This window comes from Carassius gibelio, chromosome B11 (genome assembly GCF_023724105.1).
Source record: "Carassius gibelio isolate Cgi1373 ecotype wild population from Czech Republic chromosome B11, carGib1.2-hapl.c, whole genome shotgun sequence".
In the NCBI taxonomy this organism is placed as follows: domain Eukaryota; kingdom Metazoa; phylum Chordata; class Actinopteri; order Cypriniformes; family Cyprinidae; genus Carassius; species Carassius gibelio.
This window is the reverse complement of record NC_068406.1, coordinates 12,296,728-12,316,609: the sequence shown is the minus strand read 5'-3', so window position 1 is coordinate 12,316,609 and position 19,882 is coordinate 12,296,728. Positions and strand designations below refer to the sequence as shown.

The 19,882-nt window shown below is 36.2% G+C and overlaps 1 protein-coding gene across 1 annotated transcript in view; it reads left to right on the top strand.

Annotated features, from left to right (window-relative positions):
• LOC127967720 (contactin-associated protein-like 5) overlaps window positions 1-14,744 on the top strand; it is a 76,863-nt gene extending 62,119 nt beyond the window's left edge. The window contains exons 14-24 of the mRNA XM_052568359.1: window positions 766-922; window positions 1,615-1,742; window positions 1,914-2,084; window positions 2,448-2,666; window positions 4,090-4,326; window positions 5,257-5,490; window positions 11,171-11,304; window positions 11,569-11,656; window positions 12,829-13,041; window positions 13,168-13,242; window positions 13,537-14,744. Of these exons, the coding sequence (XP_052424319.1) occupies window positions 766-922; window positions 1,615-1,742; window positions 1,914-2,084; window positions 2,448-2,666; window positions 4,090-4,326; window positions 5,257-5,490; window positions 11,171-11,304; window positions 11,569-11,656; window positions 12,829-13,041; window positions 13,168-13,242; window positions 13,537-13,733 (1,853 nt within the window). The 3' untranslated portion in view covers window positions 13,734-14,744. The remainder of the gene's footprint in view (window positions 1-765; window positions 923-1,614; window positions 1,743-1,913; window positions 2,085-2,447; window positions 2,667-4,089; window positions 4,327-5,256; window positions 5,491-11,170; window positions 11,305-11,568; window positions 11,657-12,828; window positions 13,042-13,167; window positions 13,243-13,536) is intronic.
• The last annotated feature ends 5,138 nt before the right edge of the window (window positions 14,745-19,882 follow it).

Here is a 19,882-nt window from a genome sequence, read left to right as displayed (position 1 = left end):
TTTGGCTAATATGTTCCAAAGGAACAAAGAAGTACCTCACAGCTAAATGATTCACAACAGTAGGTTATTACAACAGATATTAAAGGGGCTCAAGTGACATGACGACAATGCATGGTGAATGATGATGTTCACTTAAAAAGCGGTTAGAATGTAATTCTTGTCATGCAGGGATGGTTATGGGATGTGATGAGAGCATTTGAATTGCAAAGGTATGCATAAAGTCTTAAAAAAAGATTATACACTGGTACGCTAAATTATTCCATATGTTTTTTCTCACACTGCTTTAATACTTTTGACTTTGCAGGATTGATATGCTTAGGCTTTTAACTGAGTTGGAGGTAACTTATCCTCAAACATCCGGCTCATACTTTAGGTTTTTGATTAAACGGAATGAGATCCAGTGAAGCCTTTGAGCAAAAGATCCACCTTTGATCAAACATCGCTGAAATGGTGAACCTCCAGCACTTTAGACATCTTGCATATCTGATTGCCATTTGTTATTGGCTAAGCTCTTGGCCAGATCTCTGCACTGCTGTGATAGCAGATGTCTGGTCACGCACATTGTAGCAATATTATAATAGCTACTTGACTGACAGGAGTCTCAGAGCCCATTACTGACCAGCAGGGGCAGGAGACCAGATGTCATCATGCATGACTAAATTACTTTAGACTCCAAACAGTGTTGTCCTTATTTGCATAATTATTTACTGCCAGATAAGTCCAAAAAAAAAAGTCTTATCCTCTGGGCATTTTGTCCATTTTCAGATGGAACTCCTCTGTCATGGTGGCTGGATAGAGACGGTGTGAAAAGAACATATTGGGGAGGATTTCTGCCTGGGGTCCAGCAGTGCTCTTGTAGTTTGGATGGCAACTGCAGGGACATGAATTATTTCTGCAACTGTGATGCAGACCAAGACACCTGGTAAATCTTAATTTAACAGTGAAACACATTTGGCTAGTGAACGCCCAATGGCCAGTCAAAAACAGCCCAATGACCCTAGCCCAAAATTAAAAATACATAGTTTTATACACTATGGAATAAACATACAGTATTTGTTTTTTATAAAGGAACTCACAAAAGCTTCCTCTATAAGTATCTATCTCTCATAAAACATAACATCTAGCACAGTTTTAACATTGTTAAAATATAAAACATTTTAATACAAGCATTTTAGTCACATTACTTATTTAATATGTCAAACAACCCATGGTGAAAATATCCTTTTAAAAGTAGCCCAATTTCCCACACACATGGTACTGTATGAGCAATTTTCCCTACTTTGTAAGGTAACAGGATTGTTATCTTTCATCAGAAACGAAAGACATTTGAGGCAGATTGCAGAGAATTAGTCGATTAAATTGCTGTATAGGAAGTGCACTTTAAAACCCTTCATTAGTTTTTCTGTTAAAGTGTCCGAGATGCTGCAGAAAAAGCTTAATACTCGCCATAGGGCAAGAATTAATTTTTTTTTAAGCAACAAGTGAGGCACACTCGCTCCTCTGAGGGCAATTTTCTACCTCAGAAAGCGATTAAAAAGACCTTCTCCTAGCCTTTCGCTCATTACCTCATTTCTTGCATATTGTGATTCTCTCATTCTCTTTCTCCTCCTGCAGGGCAAATGATACTGGTGTGCTGTCTTACAAAGACCATTTACCCCTTAGTGAGATCGCCATTGGAGACACAAACCGGACAAACTCACAGGCCGAGCTCCAAATTGGACCGCTGCGTTGCTATGGCGACCGTGGGTGTTTTGTTTACCAAATTTAAAAGGGGAATGGGGGGTAATATGGCTCTCTACAGAATACATTTTCATATTTCAAAATGTGGAAGAGATTGACCTTTTTTATCGAATTCAGTGCAAAATTTGTTTTTCTACACGCTATGTGCTTTCTTGCCCGTCCCTCTGCTGCAGGATTTTTCTGGAACTCTGCATCTTTTTACCAGGAGTCCTCCTATCTGCATTTCCCCACGCTCCAAGCTGAACTGAGTGTCGATATTTCACTCTTTTTCAAAACAAGTGCTCTCTCAGGAGTCTTCTTGGAGAATCTGGGCGTCAGAGACTTCATAAGGCTGGAACTGAGTTGTGAGTTCTTGTTTAAACATTACTTGCAAAAGAAAAAAAAATGTCCTTTAATTTTTTATTTTTAAATATCTAAATTCTAAGTATAATTGTAACTCTAGCAAAATTGCATATGAAAAATAACAATTTTATATAGAAAAAATATATTTTGTTATGTAAATTGTAATGCAAGAGAGAATGGGTGATATGTTGGTTTTGTCTGTCCTGAAAATAAGGGTTTAAGCATGTTTGTTGTGAAGAAGTGCTCAGAGGCCTTTTCTGGAAGTACTGTACATTCAGTGAACTTTCAATGAACTTCATTGTAATACTTTTGTTTAAACCACACAGTGTGATTTATTTTATTTTATTTTTTACTTTCTTTCTCAGCTCCATATACAGTGAACTTCACTTTCGACCTAGGGAACGGACCAGTAACCCTTAACGTTCATTCACCTGTATCTTTGAATGATCGTCAGTGGCATTATATTCGTGCTGAACGAAATGTGAAAGAAGCTTCTCTACAGGTTGACTCCCTGCCGCCGAAGCTAAATGAAGCACCACTTGAGAGACCCTACCGTCTTCAGCTCAGCAGTCAACTCTTTGTGGGTGCGCAGACATGTAATCGAGCAAATGTCACTAATAATGAAAAAAAAGAACACTGCAGGAATAACACTACCTTGAGCTAAGAATACTTCTGGGAACAGAGAACATTTGGATAATTTAAATAGAAGGAACCTGTGATCACATTCATAAGTCAGAAACCATGGTGTTGATAAATGTTACAGGGTTGAAGATCAGTGCAAAAACGTTGTTATAGTCCAAGCATTTCACGCTCAATTTTGCAACTACAAATATATTTGTGCATAGACTTTGGATTGTCCTTTCAGGTTCTTAAAAGTATTAAATTCATTTTTCTCAAATTTAAGTAAAATCATAAATTTCTTAAACGGTGTAAAAATTTATTATTGAGGTCTTAAATTAGGGGATGGAAAAACAGGAATCGCATTAGGGCCTAAAGTGATTATTTAACTTCATTCATTTCTGAATAAATTGAATGAATTCAAGCACTGCATGATTCAAAGTAAAAATGTGACATGTTCTTGTGGCCGTTCTGTGGGCGTGCAGTTTCAAAGCAGTTGCAGTAAGTGAATTCCGCACATTTATATCCAGCTATTGCTTTTGATCATCTGTTCATGAAGTATGACAAAGTTTTAACTTTGGTTTTCTTCATGGAACATGTTCTAGAAGCATATTTGATGTCCCTCATTTGTTTGAGTGAGCAGCTGGAAGTAGTAAAGACCTTTTAAAATAAGTCTTGATGTATTTTCATAATCAAAAGTCCTGTGTTGCACAATAAACAGCATCTGACATTTAGTTCAACATTTAAAATAAATAAATAAATACATAATTATTAAATAAATACAATTTGAAGTCAACATATTTAAAATCTTATAGTATATTTTGTATTCAAGTAATTAATTTAGCTTGTAAGTGTCTCCTTATATCTCTTAAGGAAAAATCTCAGTTTGTTTTATGACAAGAACAATGCTTTTTAGTAAACTTATCTCTGTTAAAAAACATGATCAGGAAATGTTATGCTGTCATTGACAGCATAACTTAAATACAGTGTCACAAAACAGAGATCATTATTTTGAGAGTTCATAAGAGCACGTAGAGAAATAGACAAATAGCGCATTTACATAAACTTTAGAATATAACGATAATGTAATGCCATAAAAGCAGGTAAAATTGTAACCTATAAAACCTATTAATGTATAGCGGTGATGAATTGTAAATTGATGTTAAGGTATGATTATATATTAATCAAATATTTACATTTTTGTTTACACACTAAACAGAGTAAAACTATCAAATAATAATATTAAATTCAGGTAATTAAGTCAGTAGCTCGGACACATATGCCAGATAAATGGAACCGTTTTTTCTGAGAATGACACTATTATGGACTTCAAAAGCCTTGGCTTTCTAATTTACCTATGACAATTAATCATTGTACTCTTCCCATTAGGAGGAACAGCTTCTAGGCAGAGGGGATTTCTGGGCTGCTTACGTTCTCTCACCATTAATGGGGTTACCCTTGACCTGTATGAACGTGCAAAGACCACCCCGGGGGTGAATTCTGGTTGCCTGGGTCACTGCACCAGCGACAGCGTCTGCCATAATGGAGGGAGATGTGTGGAAGAGAGAAGCAGTTACACCTGCGACTGCACGCAGACAGCCTTTGACGGGCCACATTGCAGAACAGGTGAGGTTACGATCGCCTCCGGGCCAGCACGCTTTCATTGGTCTTGTTGCATTAATCAGAAAGAGCTAAATGAAACAGGCACTCTGGATTTAAGCACGCCTCAGATGCCTGTAGCTCTCAAACACCATAATGTTGGCATTCCGGAAAGGCGGAAGAGTTTTTATTGGATTTACACTTTGAAATCACACAATTAGATCAAAGCTTACAGAGAGAAATTAAATCAAGACTTTATAGGAGTTGATTTAATATTGGTTTAATCCAAGGCTTGCCGTGAGCTGTTGGATGTGGCATGAGTCTCACAATAGGAGACGTTTGTGCCAAAAATGTGTATAAAATGAAAGTCAACCCACTATATACTCTATAATATACTCTATAGAAATTTCTCAATTTAATCTGTTTTAGACAACTTTTAGTTTTCTATTATATCAGGAGGTTCGGCCGCCGGTGGATGACAACATGCCCTTGATGGCATATTCACCTTGAATTCCTTGAGGCTGGGCTGACGGCCTTGGCAGAAAAGCTTTAACTGACAAATGGAATTTAATTACAGCGGTCATTCGTCTGCCTCATACCCATCCAGCACCCTGTCAGTCAGATTAGTGATGTAATAGCTTTGTTTCTCTACAATGTGATGTCGCGACAGGTCCGCTCAAGCCACGGCTGTTTACTGCTAACTAGAATAGATGAACTGAAAATGAGAAGAGACAGACAGAATCAGTAGGACACGTCTCCGCCACGGTCTCAGCTGTGGTTGGGGAGGAAACAATACTAATGTTGTGGTTTGTTATCACTCAAGTAGTGACAGATGAGACACAAAGTTTGCAAGCAATCTGAATTTGCATAGAGATGATGATGATGATGATGATGATGATGATGATATTATTAGTAAAGTTAACCAGGAACTGCTTTCTCTCTTTGTGTCCATCACAGCTCTAGCAGCTTCCTTCGATAGTGGATCTTCAGTCCTGTACACTCTCCAGGAGCCATTTTCCGGAATAATGAATGAGGAAGCCAGAAAATCACCAGCCGGTTTCCATGATGTTGAAGTAACCACATCTCAAGAGAAAGTGTCGTTTGGGTTCTTGACACTTCATGTCCCAGCCTTGATCCTGACAGCACACACTGTGGACCAGGACTATATGGCTGTTATGCTAACAACAAACGGTACTAAGTCATATTCTAAACCATCAAAAAGCTTAATTTTTTTTTTTTTTTTTTTTTTTCCTTTGTTTAGTTTAGTCAATATCTTATTTCATTGAGGAGAAATACAATCCCCACAAGGGGAAAAAAATATTAAAAATAGTAAATGATCTGAAAGAAGTAACAATGCGAATAGGTTTTCTGCAAGCGATAGGTTCAGGGTTAGGGATGGATTAGAAGATATAAGATACTGTTTGGTCAGTATTAAAGTAAAAGAAGTCTATGGAAAGTCCCCACAACTCACGCTGTGTTCTGAAAAAGTTTTTTTATTTATTATTGTTATTATTATTATTATTATATGTTAATTTATGTCCCAGTCACATTCTCTTGTTTAAATAAACATTACTTTTAATTTTATTTTAATTCAATTTAAGTTTATTTGTATAGCGCTTTTTACGATACTAATCATTGCAAAGCAACTTTATAGAAAATTTATATTCTACAATATTTAGTTGTAGCTTATCTGTGGTGACTGTCAGTTTATGTGCATATGACAGGAATTTATACAATAAAAAATAGTACAAGATGTATAGTCAACCAGACGATGAACACTATTAACAGCAATTATTATATGATGCAATCACTCTTGTAGCAATATTTGGTAGTTCTGTATGTTGTTTCAGGGTTACCATCATTTGAGGTCCTCTGAGGGGTTTGCATCATCTCTTCTCATATGTTCTGGATCCAGACTGGAGCCTGTGTAAATCCTAGTTACCTAGTTAATCCTGGAGCATGATGGGTTGTAGCGTGGTATAAGGCTAGTTAGGTACGCACGAGCTAAACCATTTAGGGCCTTATAGGCAAGTAATAATAATTTGTAACTGATATGGAACTTAATAGATAGCCAGTGCAGAAACTGTAAAATTGGGGTAATATGATCATATTTTCTTGACCTGGTAAGGACTCTAGCCGCTGCATTTTGGACTACCTGTAGTCCAGTCTAGAGGTCATGAATGCATGAACTAGCTTTCCTGCATCAGAAACAGGTAAAATGTAGCTTGGCAAATATATAGTTGAGAATCATCAGCATAACAGTGGAAACTAATCCCATATTTTCTAATAATATTACCAAGGGGCAACATGTATACTGAAAATAGCAGAGGACCTAGGACAGATCCCTGTGGCACTTCATATTTTACTGGTGATAAATGAGATGACTCCCCATTTAAATAAACAAAATGGTAGCGATCGGACAGGTAGGATCTAAACCATCTTATAGCCTGCCCTTGAATACCTGTATAGTTTTTTAATCAATCTATGAGTATGTCATGATCTATGGTGTCAAACGCAGCACTTAGATCAAGTAAAACTAGCAATGAGATGCAGCCTTGATCTGACGCAAGAAGTAAGTAATTTGTAATTTTAACAAGTGCAGTTTCTGTGCTATGGTGGGACCTGAAATTCTTCATACAGATATTTTTTTTTCAGGAAGGAGCACAATTGAGCAGACACAACTTTTTCTAAAATTTATACATAAATGGAAGATTTGAAGTGGGCCTATAATTTGCCAGTTCACTAGGATCTAGTTGTGGCTTCTTAAAAAGAGGCTTAATAACCGCCAGCTTGAATGGTTTTGGGACGTGACCTAAAGATAATGCTGAGTTAATAATATTGAGAAGGGGTTCTTCGGCTACAGGTAACAACTCTTTCAGTAATTTAGTCGGTTACAGGATCTAATAAACACGTTGTTCACTATCAGAAAAAAAAAATCTATCAATATTCTATTTTTCTAAAGCTAAGTATGAATTTTATCAAGTTGGTGTTTGTATGCATGCTACATTTATTCCAAAATACAAACTGAAGGCAGTATCAGTTTAAACAATATATTTCATTTGTTAATTTATGTAAATTTTTGGGGTCATCATTAATCAGAGCTCAGTAAATATTGGTCACAGATCCAGAGATTTACTTAAAATTTTGCCAAGCTAATTACTCACTAAAAACTTGCACAATCATGTTTTCTGGTTATTTTAAGTCTTATTTTGCCATTACAACATGGTTATATCTAAATGTGCAAGTTGCTTATTTGCTTTTTTAAATCAGTCTTCCCCTTAACGCCATTATATCATTCACACTAATTCGCAAATGCACATGAACACAAGAGGTAGGATTTATAGCATGAACCAATCACAGCCGAACATAACCAGTCAAATCCAATGATACAGTGATGAGGCATTGCCTTCTCTCATGTGACTATCCCTCATTCCTTAACATTTTAATCACGATTAATCATAATATTGTCTGCAATTGATGGCATTATTTTCCATTAAACTAATAATGCATTTAAAAGTAGTGTATTGTGCACTTTTTCTCATTTAAAAGTAGGCCTCCTGCTATATGAAAAGTGTAATAACATTTGGTTTGCAAACACTTTAAATAGATAAGGTGCTTTGTAGTAGCAGTTAAAATATTTATTGCAGTCTAAATCTCAACTTATAACATTAATGTTATTAAATTAAATATAAAAGAAGCCATTTGTCACTGTCAGGACATTAACATTTTTATTGAAAATATTTTATAGTTCGTTATAGAAAATATTTTATAGTTTGTTATATAAAAACAAGTTATGCTCATAGTCCAGAGCCTCTTTCATAACATTATATGACATCATGTTGAGTAAAAGACAGAGTGAATCTCCCTTAATTCAGAACTTTATTTTTTGTAAATAAGTACCTAATTTATATAAGACGCTGCCATTTACCTTTAATCAGGCTCTTGTTAAACAAACATTTTACTTCAATTAAAATTCATTCAAACATTTATAAAGTAGTATCCAGAGTTGAGCTGACTAGTATTAGAAGGATGGTGGTCACAAGTAAAACCATGGTCCTCATTGAGATAAAAAGAAAAGTAACTTATAAAATTACATTTAACAGGAACACACAGGAGCCAAGACAACAGCGGACAGAATTGAGAACACTAAAGACAGACACTGATGGGACACGGCTGGAACCAAATAACAAAACAGGGAACACCTGAAACATGACCAAATAAGGAAAACAGAAACTAAGACTGGGGTAAAACAAGGAAGCTCAAGTCCACAACACTGACAATTAGATCAAATAATAATTTTTTATAATAAACTATAAAAATGTGTCCAATATACTTCATTGTCGTGGCTGTTTTCAGCCAGCATCACTACAGAGCCTATAATGCTCTCATATCACATGACTTTATAACAATTCTGTGACACATCTGAATGGATCAAGCTGCTTGCGCTGTTTATCACTTGTAAATAGTGGCAGAAGTGCGACGCAGGTTCTTCAGTGCTGTGCGGGTGATGCTCTGCTTTAATACGCGGCTAGCGGATGCATCCGTAATTTAAGAACGGCACCTTATATTCGGGGAGGTCTCCTTCACTTTGGAGAATGGAATGTCCCAGTGCACCTGATGGCCAGTAGGCAATCGTGGACCCCCCAGACCTCTGGGCCCAATATGCACTCTGTCACCCTTTTCCCCCGACTAGCAACACCCCTGCTTGCAACCAATGACTCATCACCATTTACAGCACTCTTTCACACCTCTATTTTTTCCAATTAGTGAAAAATAATTTGTCACCATCTCATCAAGAAAACACATGGCTGGTTAGCATGTCTTGCACAGCAGATAGCAATACATATCAATTTTTTTTTTAACATGGATGGATAAAAAAGAGAGAAAGGTAATAAAAAGAAAGACGTACTGAGGAGAGGAGCGGGAAATGCAGAACATAAAAAATAATTAATTACAGAAATTATTGTCAGAATAGTAGAATAGTATAATTTTTCAGCTCAAGTCAGTCCAATGTTGATTCAATACAGCTCAATAACAGAAGACAATATGATATCATTAATCAGCTCAACTTGGTTCAAGTTTCATTCTCATCTGATAGTCAGTGCAGTCAAATCAATATTATCACTGAATGTTAATTATCTTTTAAACCACAACTGAGAAAAGGGAAGGCTTGTAGATGGAGTTAGTCATGTTACACCTACAAGAAAAGTAATAATTCACATGAGAACTTTTCAAGTGCAGAGGTGATTGCAAAGACTTGTTTGTTCCTGTTATCCCAAATGACTGTTAAACATGTTCAAGCATTCATAAATCACAAATTGTTAATAGCAGTGATATGACAGAACATACAATTAATGTACAGTCTTATTTTCTAGAGTGTTATTGTCTATTTTGGGAAATATTGGTTTGCAGTTGCACATAAAAAAACGCCTATTTTATTTTTATTTATTTAGCTTCCATTCAAAAGCTTAGAGTCTGTAAGATTTGTTTATGTTTTTAGAAGAAGTGAATTTAGTCTCTTATGTTCATCAAGACTTTATATGGCATTTATTTGACAAATATTATCAACATTTAATGGTTTTATATTATTTTCATATACTTTAAAATGTAATTTATTTACTGTTATGCATTCTTGTGAATTTTCAACATCATTACTCCAGTCTTTAGTTACATGATCCTTCAGAAATCATTCTAATGATTTCTAATTCCAGTTCTTATCATTATTAATGTTTAATATAATTGTACAGCTTTTGTGTGTGTGTGTGTGTGTGTGTGTGAAACTGATACAGGATTTCTACATTTATTTGATTGAAATACAGTAAATAAATATACATAAAACATTGAATGTCAAGTCGCAGTGCTGTATACAGATTGTTTCAAAGCACAAGTGTTGATGTTGCGGAATTAATTAATGAAATAAGTTCATTTCAGCTTTAAGCAGCTCTACAGAACACAGCAGTGTCAATATTCAGCTCAAGACATGTCAACGTTGATTCAATTTAATTCAGTGAAGACGTTCAATTATGAAATCTATTCTGTTTAGCTATAAAGCAGCTACAGAGAAGACAGTAATGTCATTATCCCGCTGAATTCAGTTCAAAGAAAATAAGTAGACAGGACAGAAATAAATACAGAATGCTAGTGTTAGAGGGTCATTTTTTTATCAAGAAAAAACAAGTAGATATATTTAAAAAAAAGAACAGAACATTAGCGTTAGAGGTTCTTTTTTAATAAATACAAAGAAAACAAGTCAAAATAACAGAAATAAAAATTCAGAACGCTGGTGTTAGAGGGTCTTTTTTAATAAATAAAAAGAAAAAAGGCAAAAGAATTGAAAATGCTTATGTTAGAGGGTTATTTTTATAATAAATAAAAATAAAACAAATTGAAAGAATAGAAAATGCTAGTGTTAGAGGGTTATTTTTATAATAAATAAAAAAGAAATCAAGTAGATAGAATAAAAAAGGAATAGGAATAGGAAACATTAGTGTTAGTCTTTTTATATTCATCAATATTTTATTATGATCACTAAACATGATCAATCGTTGTCCTATGCAGACAATTTCCTACATATTTATTCTAGTGTAATATTTCTTGTATCAACATACCATCATTTATTCTTACTTAACTGAATGATTTCAACTCAATATTTCTTGTCCATTCATTTCTTTCTTCGATTATTAGCCATGAAAAAGATCACGGTGATACAAAAACACTTGAGTCTTGAACACCCTGTTGGAATTTGTATAGCAACCCATTACTCTGTAAATTTAAAACATTTATTCTCCTTGTCATGTTACAACTCTGCATTTATTGTACCGAACAAATACCTTATGACTTTAAGTCAATAGCTTTTACTTTGATTTCCCAGGCAGCCTGCAAATACAATACTTTTTGAACAAAGAAAAACAAACAGAAACGTTCAGCCCAGTGTCATCGAGTCTAGCAGACGGACGGTTCCACTGGGTCAAAATCAATCGAAAGGGGCGAGAGCTCCTTGTCCAGGTGAGTTTTAACACAGTGGTCAGTATCTGATTTTTAAAGAAGTGTTACTTAACCTCCTATACTCAACTACAGGAATTAGATTGGATGACTTTTCTGCTTGTCTGATAACTTATCTGAAATTTTAAAGGTCTTGAAACATATAAATGATATTTCTAAAAGCATGTCATAGCGATTTTTTTCTTCTTCTTTTTTCTGTGACTGATTCAAATCTATTACTGGTATCAATCTTTCCCAAGTTATCCGCCATTATCTGTCCCCTTCCAGATTGACAACACAATAACCCAGCAGTACAGCCTGTCTCCTGGCTCTGGTCTCGGCCCGGCGAGGTCAGTGATTCTGGGGAGAATCCAAGGTGAGCTTCTGACAGGCCTTTGAAGAGGACTCCATTTCTTCATGTTTCACACATTTCTATTTCACTGATGTGGCATCAGGCGTATGAATCCAGGCAGGTTAGGACAGGGAGGGTGGTTGTCTGGGTAGGGAGGCACACTTTTGACAGCGCCGTCACAGGTGAGTTGCCAAGTCAAAGCCAAATGGAATGCCTCAGTGTTGCCTAGGAGACCATTTCTTTTTACCTGGTAGCCAATAAGGAGGGTCTGAAAGTAGCACGAACCCCAGTGCTTTGATAGAGGCAAGTGAACATGTAATACAAATTAGCAATAAAGCACACAAAGAACTAAAACAAGCCCCTTTTAATCTCATTAGTCATTACAGATGCAAAAGGAACCTGCATTGAATGTGCTGATTTAATCTGTTTTAGAAAGGCTTTGTAGACACTAAAAAAGGGACTTGAGTAATATAATAATGAAGGTTATTAAGCAGATTAGAGGTTACTTGTGTGATTTTGCAGTCGGCTCCTTTTAAAATGAAAGCTGTGGAGTGGTTACATAAACAGTTTAACAGTTGACTTTGAATTTATTTAAAGCGAAATGCATATTTACTCTCCTTGTCTCCCATTAGTCAGACAAACAAAATTTCACTTCAAAACCATGCCATTTGTTGAGCCAAAGTCACTAACAGTGCCTTGTTTTGGTTACTCTTAATCAGAAGAGTAAACATAGAAATGGTTTATTTATAGAGTAGATTAGCATTTAAAAAAATAATAATAATAATTTTATTTAAAAAAAAAACAGCAAGATTGCACTAAATTGGTCAAAAGTGAATGTAAAGACTTTTCTAAATCATCAAATATATATAAAAAAAAATTATATCAATTTCTGAAGACTTGAGTAACGGATGCTTCTAATTCAGCTTTGCTTTCATAGAAATAAATTACTTTTTATATGACATTAATAGTTAATTTAAATTGTAGTAACATTTTTACTCTATTATTGATTAAGGTTTGGTGAGCAAAAGAGACTTCTTTGAAAAACATCTTACTGAAAAACATTCTGTCTCCAAACTTTTGAATAGCAGTGTCGTTGTCTCTGCATATTAAACTGGCATGGGATAATGTATTTTTACATGTAAATATTACACACATCACATTTAAGTTCAGTTGCTCAATTATTTTTCTTGTTTCAGGTATTGACATTACTGATAAGGAACTGGTTCAGGCTGGATTGAGAGGGTTTATTGGCTGCTTGTCCTCCCTGCAGTTCAATCTGGCTACCCCTCTGAAGGCAGCCCTGCAAAACAGCCAAAGCCCATTAGTTACTGTTATCGGCCGTCTGGAAGCATCAAGTTGTGGGACGGTATCCAGCTCAAACACTTTGAGCGACACACACACACGGTCAGGTAAATGTTCCTTTTATATAGTTTCCACACTGCATGAGACTCAAAAGCAAATGTTCTTCAGCCTGCAGAAAAGAATCACAAAAGCCAGTTCATTGTCTTCCTCTCACTCTCAATCTCCGTTTGCAGATGACTCAGCAAAAACAGATCGAGGCAAAGATCCACTGAAAAAGGCTGATCAAAATGACTTGGCAGTAATAGGAGGTATAGATCCCCATGATATTGTGCTCTAGGAAAAAACTTTTCAAAATAATATTCGGATCTGACAAGTAATAAACCATCCTTAGAAATTAACAGCCTCATACATCTTTAGTTATGGCATATCAGATTTATTTCATGCTGTGCTCATTTTTTCCACTGCAGCACTGCATTGTAAAGCGATCAATATACATTTGCAAAGCCATACCATTGCATTCAAAATAGTGAACCAATGTAATTTATTAATCTTTAGCATGTTTTAATTTTTCCATGCCACCTCTTCGTTTATCTAATGAACAGGAGTAGTGGCTGCAGTGGTGTTCATCACCCTCTGTGCGTTGGCCTTCATTATCCGCTTCCTGTATCGTCACCGACGGACTCCAGCACCCCCCGTAATCACCGGAAAGATACACCGACCCAGCATGGAGCATCCGCCGTACCGGGCTGCACTGGACCTGCACAAACCCAACCATGACAGCAAAGAATACTACATCTGACCTCGCCATCTCGTGCCTGGCTTTAATCGAACAGCCTGTTGCCAGTGTACATGCTAACAAACTCACCACACTGTATTATCTACACTGCAAGCTGAGCAGCCAATCAGAGGCCAGCAATGACCCAACAGGCACAAGACATTTTTGTTTGTTTGCTTATTTTCTACGAAGAGAGTCAAGCTTACGTGAAAGTAAGCGTGCGCTGGCCTCCTGGATGATGGCAGAGCTGTATATTGTTATTTTACGGGCATAATAATAGGTTGTACATGCACAGCACACACACTTTCCAAGCAAACAGCACAGCAGGAGGGCTGAAGCATTACTCTGAATTGTCTTTATTCAGTGTGCCTGCTCAAACCTGTCTGTCTCAGAGCCTGCATATACAGTGGGCTTAAGCTAATGGACTAAAACCCCTGCGGGGAGGATTCTGAGAGAACGGTTATGTGGCAGAGCGGCAGACCTTCCCAGATGTTGTTTTTAAAGGATCGATCAATGCTCAACATGTCCCAAAAAAAAAACAACAACTAAAGATTAAAGACATCTGCATCCGACAACCACGCATTTGATGTTGAAACTATTGACTGGTGCAAGGAGCCACTAAAGGCTGGGATTAACCACCAAAGGACTATAAGAATATATCAGTGGCGGCTGAGGGATGGAATACAAGTCATTTTTGTGTATCCCAATACCCATGGGCCGGGCACATTCAGGCAGTTTAATTCTCTTTCCCACCGTAATCGAGCTGGTCTCACCACTGAGCGTACCCAGCATGCCCTGTGAATGAAATCTCGTCCCTACTGAAGTGCATTATATCTCCTGACTAGAAAAAAAAAAAACAATACACACACACACAGACAAAAAAAAAAAGGAAAAAACACTTGCTTTCTATTGAGAATTAATTATATGGCTGTTTTTTTTAATTAATACTGTAAATTAATGGTGTACATACATTTCATAATTATATTTAATAAATGGAGCTTTCTATGAGCTTATGAGTGCAGATGACCAATGGTTTTGGTATATTTATGCAGAAATGATCATTTGTATGGCAATGTATGGAATACTACACTCAGGCTCAACATAATGATTGTTTCTGCTTCTTAATAAGGGCCATACAATTATAAAATTCAAATTTTTATTCAGTTAAATTGAGAATTTTATATTGCATTTTTAATATATATCCGAGATACTTCTGTCAACTGTTGCAAAAATGTCTCATAATGGCCCCAGACCAGCAGACTATCCTTATTTTTGAGCCCTAGTGGATTGCCGTACTACTCTTATTATTTCTGCAGTGTATAGTATGTTTATTGTGCATTTTTTATATCCATGTAACACAACCTGGCAAAATGTGCAGTATACAACAGAGCACATTGCGCTTCTACAGTGCAGTCTGTTTGACCTTCTATTTCCTGTGTGTCAAATGAACTGATAGTAATATAAGCCAAGATGGAGAAGGAAAAGGAGAGAGCGAATCAATTGTGAACCCTTAGGATACAGTGGTAATGAAACAACTTCTCTTGGCCATCTGCTGTAACAGGTAGGCTGTAGACAAAGCCAAACAACACCTCTCAAGGCAGGATGCACCTGATTGTCTGACATAAACAATCATCACACCTTCAAAACAAGCCCTCTGTTATAGGCAGCTTCACAATATGTGAACACACTTGACTGAAGTTAGACTACCAATCAAAGTGTGGACAGGATTCCTTGTGATCTGAAAAACTTTTGAACTTGCTGGTAGCTGTATGCTTTGCTCTGTATGTTGTTGTTCCAGCCACGTCGCAGAAATAGAAGCCATTTCTTACAGAAGCCGTTGCGTCTGTTTTAGGACAAAAACTTTGATTAACGTGGAAAAGATACCTCGTGTCGCGGCATCACTTTTAGTTATGACACGATTTAAGAAAACATTTCTTATTATTATCAGTATTGAAAACCGATGTGCTGCTATACATTTTTGGCCTTTGAGGCCTTCAAGGCTATTTACACTAACAGTTGCATTTTCTATAAAAATAAAAATGCACGGAGCAATGCCGTCTTTTCAACATTGATAATAATAAGAACGATTATTCAAATATTATCTTTTTACTGTATTTTTCATCAAATAAATACAGCCTTACATAGGCGGAAGGCTAAGCTTAGCTGAAATGCCACTAATTTGACAAAAATGCCCCTTTAAACAATTTAAATCTATTTAGTCTGTTGCTAACACAGTGAAAATAAATAAACAGTGTCGGCATTAAATTAACTCAATTCAATTTAATTCAAGTGTATTTGTATAGCGCTTTTTACAATACAAATCGTTACAAAGCAACTTTACAGAAAATTATGTTTCTACAATATTTAGTAGTAGCTTATAAGTGGTGACTGTCAGTTTGTGCGCGCATGACAAGATTTTTAGAAAAATTAATACAAGACGTAGTCGGCCAGACGATGAACATTATTAATATTATTAATAATTATTATATGATGCAGTCACACTAAGAAAATTAATTAAGATCTGCTCATGTTGCACCGTATTCCATTTGAGGTGTTTTTACAGTGTTGCGCATTTTAACCAATCACACACAATTCAGCTGAGCTTAGGAATGCCATGGCCAATCAGAGGCGTTCAGATAAGTCACAGCTAAAGCTGATTTGGTTCACCCTCTGCCTATGCGTGGAGAGCATAAAAGACTTTGTCCAAAAATATTTAAAAATCTGTGTGATTATTTAACATATGATGAGTAAATAACTTACCTTTTTATGATTCCATGTCTTTTTTGAAATTAAGATGTGAAAAAAAAGTATGTAAAAAAATTTCTAAAAATGCACAAAGGATGTGTGGATGAAGCATCTCTACGTTTCACATGACTAACTTGTTCTGCTCTTTTCTCTGAGCGAGATAAAAGGAAAACAGAGCATGTGGAGGAAAAAATATACATATATATGTAGATTGAATTATCGATGGGCCCAAATTCAATTCTCCCCCAGTATGAGTGGATATCGTAAGAAAAGTCAAACCTGAAAATGCAGCATGTAGAAAAATCTGAAAGTGGGTTTCCAGATGCGTTTTTAATCAACACCTCAACCCTTAAAGCATGAAGGAAGGAAGAAAAGAATACTGAAAGGGTGATAAAAAGAAATAAATTGCTCTTTCTTCTCTGCATGGATATTTGGCTTGAAGAGAAGCTGAAAGATAGGAAGAATACCTACAATTGTGTGTCATATTAATTTTTAATGCATTCACAGATGCATTATGCCAAAAGTATATTTGCCATTATAGGTGAGGTGGATGAAAGCTTTAGACGGCGCAGTGTAAGTCCCAGTCTGTTGATTGAATATGTTTAAACCACCCAATTACTATAAAATACAATTATAGTTTGCATTGATTTTAATTGGATGCACAGTGGACAGTCGAATGCCAGGAGCAGAGACTAAATCACTGCTGATGACTAAATCTCTTTTACTTAAGGCCTTGATTAAACCCATCACCCTCCGCACTTAACAAAAGCAAAACAATTTTGATACCGTCGATCAGCCTCTGGGGAGTCCAGAGAAGCCAATTAACCTTGGCTGCCATGTACTCTGGCATGAGATCTGAGGGAACTCTAACCCAGTGTGTCATCTGTTCTCTGCTATGTAATCTCATGGGGAAAAGCTGGCATAAACCTTGTAATTAATTTTTCTGGAACTGGCAGCATTTTTTTAAAAAGTCAGCTGGACCAGAGGACTTGTGGGTGGCTGGTATGAGTTCCATCCAGAGGTTGTGAAGCTCAGGAACTTTGAAAATACTTGTGTGTTTTTAACTAGAGTAATTGGTGGAGTCGGCAGATTCATCTGCATTCTCTACATATTTTATTATTTTTATTTATTTATCGCTAATTTTGTGTTGGACTAGTCACTTGCATTACTGCCTCTGTATTAATTAATAGAATGTGTGTCAACAAGTCACTTTCCTGTAGCACACGGTCACATGTGCAGCTGTCTGAACACATGACACTGTTTTGGATTCTTAGGGCTGCTAGTAAATCTCAAATTGCAGCAATATTACCTGAGCCTCCGCACACTTCAATTTGCAAACTTGGCAGGGTATGGGAAATGAGGCTTCATTGTAGCGCAGAGGGGTACAGTCACACCTGTTCTCACACAGACACACACACACACATAGACTTTACATCTGGTTGCCATCGCTTTTTTTTTTTCTGCCAGCTACAAGAATCATTGATTACTCAAGCAGGATAATTGTGTAAATTTACTGCAAAATTGCCTCTGCCTGTGCAGTTGAGTTACTGGAGCTTGGATTTTTTTTTATGTTGTTGCTGACAATTTACAGGCTCTGTGCTCAGCACGTCTCTGAAACGCCTGGATGTGCCGGGCAGAATCTTTTCCCATCAGGCATTCCTGCTGATCGGCCCCTGCAGGCGTACACAGATAAACCCACCCGCAATGTGTTTTCACCAGCCTCCGCTGCGCAGGGAAGCATATTTATCATACACGTTGGTTAGAGCTTAGAGTTTAGGGTGTAAATATTCATGATCTACAGTATCAGACTGTTGCCTGAGAGCGATGCACCATCAGGGAGGTCAAATGGATTCTGCTGTATATGGAGTTTGCTGTTGTTTGTGGCAAGCAGCATTGTGAGAAATGTTCAGGCTTCAAGTTAAGCTCATTCGACAACATTTGTTGCACATTTTACATTAAACAGAAAATAACTTCTACTCATCCTTCAGGTTATTTTTTGTTTTTGTTTTTGTTTTGTTTTTAAAGGAAGAAGTCAAGATTTAAATAAGGTGCTACAGTGAAGCATCTGGAAAGTTACAATGCCAACATATTAATCCCATTTCTGATAAAGCGCTTATATTAAAGGAATAGTTAACCCAAGAATGAGAATTTACTGAAAATGTGCTCACCCTAAGATCATTTAAGATGAGATGAGTTGTTCCTTATTTGGAACATATTAGGAGAGATTTAGCATTACATCACTTGTTCACCAATGGACCCTCTGCAGTGAATGGGTGCCGTCAGAATGAGAATGACTGAGCAGGTGATGTAATACAAACCAGACATTTCTAGTGAGTGTAGAACTCCACAATGACTTGGAGAAATTTTGTCCAAAATTCTGCTTCGACTCGATGATGTGAACTTTTCAGGTTGTCCCTTGACATATCTGTTGGGTAAAAATCAGGACTATAACTTGGCCTTTCCAAAATTACATTTCTTCTGCTTTAACCACTGTGTTAGACTTGTGTGTTTATTGGGTTGCAGGACTTACTTTCTGTTGAGCTTCAGTTCACAGAATGAGCCTTGACATTCTGCTGTAGATTTAATTATTTATTTTTTTAGTATAAAGCAGAATTCCTTTTGACTAAAGCATGACAAACTTCTAACCTACACTACCATTTAAAAGTTTAGGGTGACAAAGATATTTCTTGTTTCCTTTCTTTTTTTCTTCTTCTTCTTTTTGAAATAACAAATAAATACATTTTATTTGGCAAGGACATGTTACATTCATCAAAAGTGGCAATATAAAGACATAGAATGTCATAAGTTTTCAAATAAATTCTGTTCTTTTGAACTTTGTCAAAAATCCTGAAAAAAAATGCATCACACAAAAATATTAAGCAGCACGAATATGTTTAACACTGCTAATAGGAGTTTTTAAGCGCCAATTTTGCATATTAGAATGATTTCTGAAGGATCATGTGACCCTGAAGAATGGAGTCATTCAGCTTTGCCATCAAAAATTACTTTTTTTGTTTTCAAATTTGCAAATGATATAATTCATTAATTGAAACATGCAACTCCATTTATGTTTTTACTGATAATCAAGAAATTTGTTAAATCACAAGTTGCTTCAAAACAAGCAAATTCTCTTAAACTGTGTGTGTGTGTGTGTGTGTGTGTGTCACAGTCATAATGTACATATTTAGACGTAAATTAAAACTGTACAATACGTATGAGCCTTTATGTATTTACAGTGTAATTTACGTATTATCTGGACGTAATTACAGGTTCGATACATATCGAAATTTACGTAAAAACAACCTCAAATACGTACAGATAGAACGTGTTCTCTGAACAGTCAGTGAAATTTGCTCATGAAGCTGCTTTTCAATGCGTATCTGATTATTATTTTTTAATATTTATGAATATTTTCCCTTTTTATGATT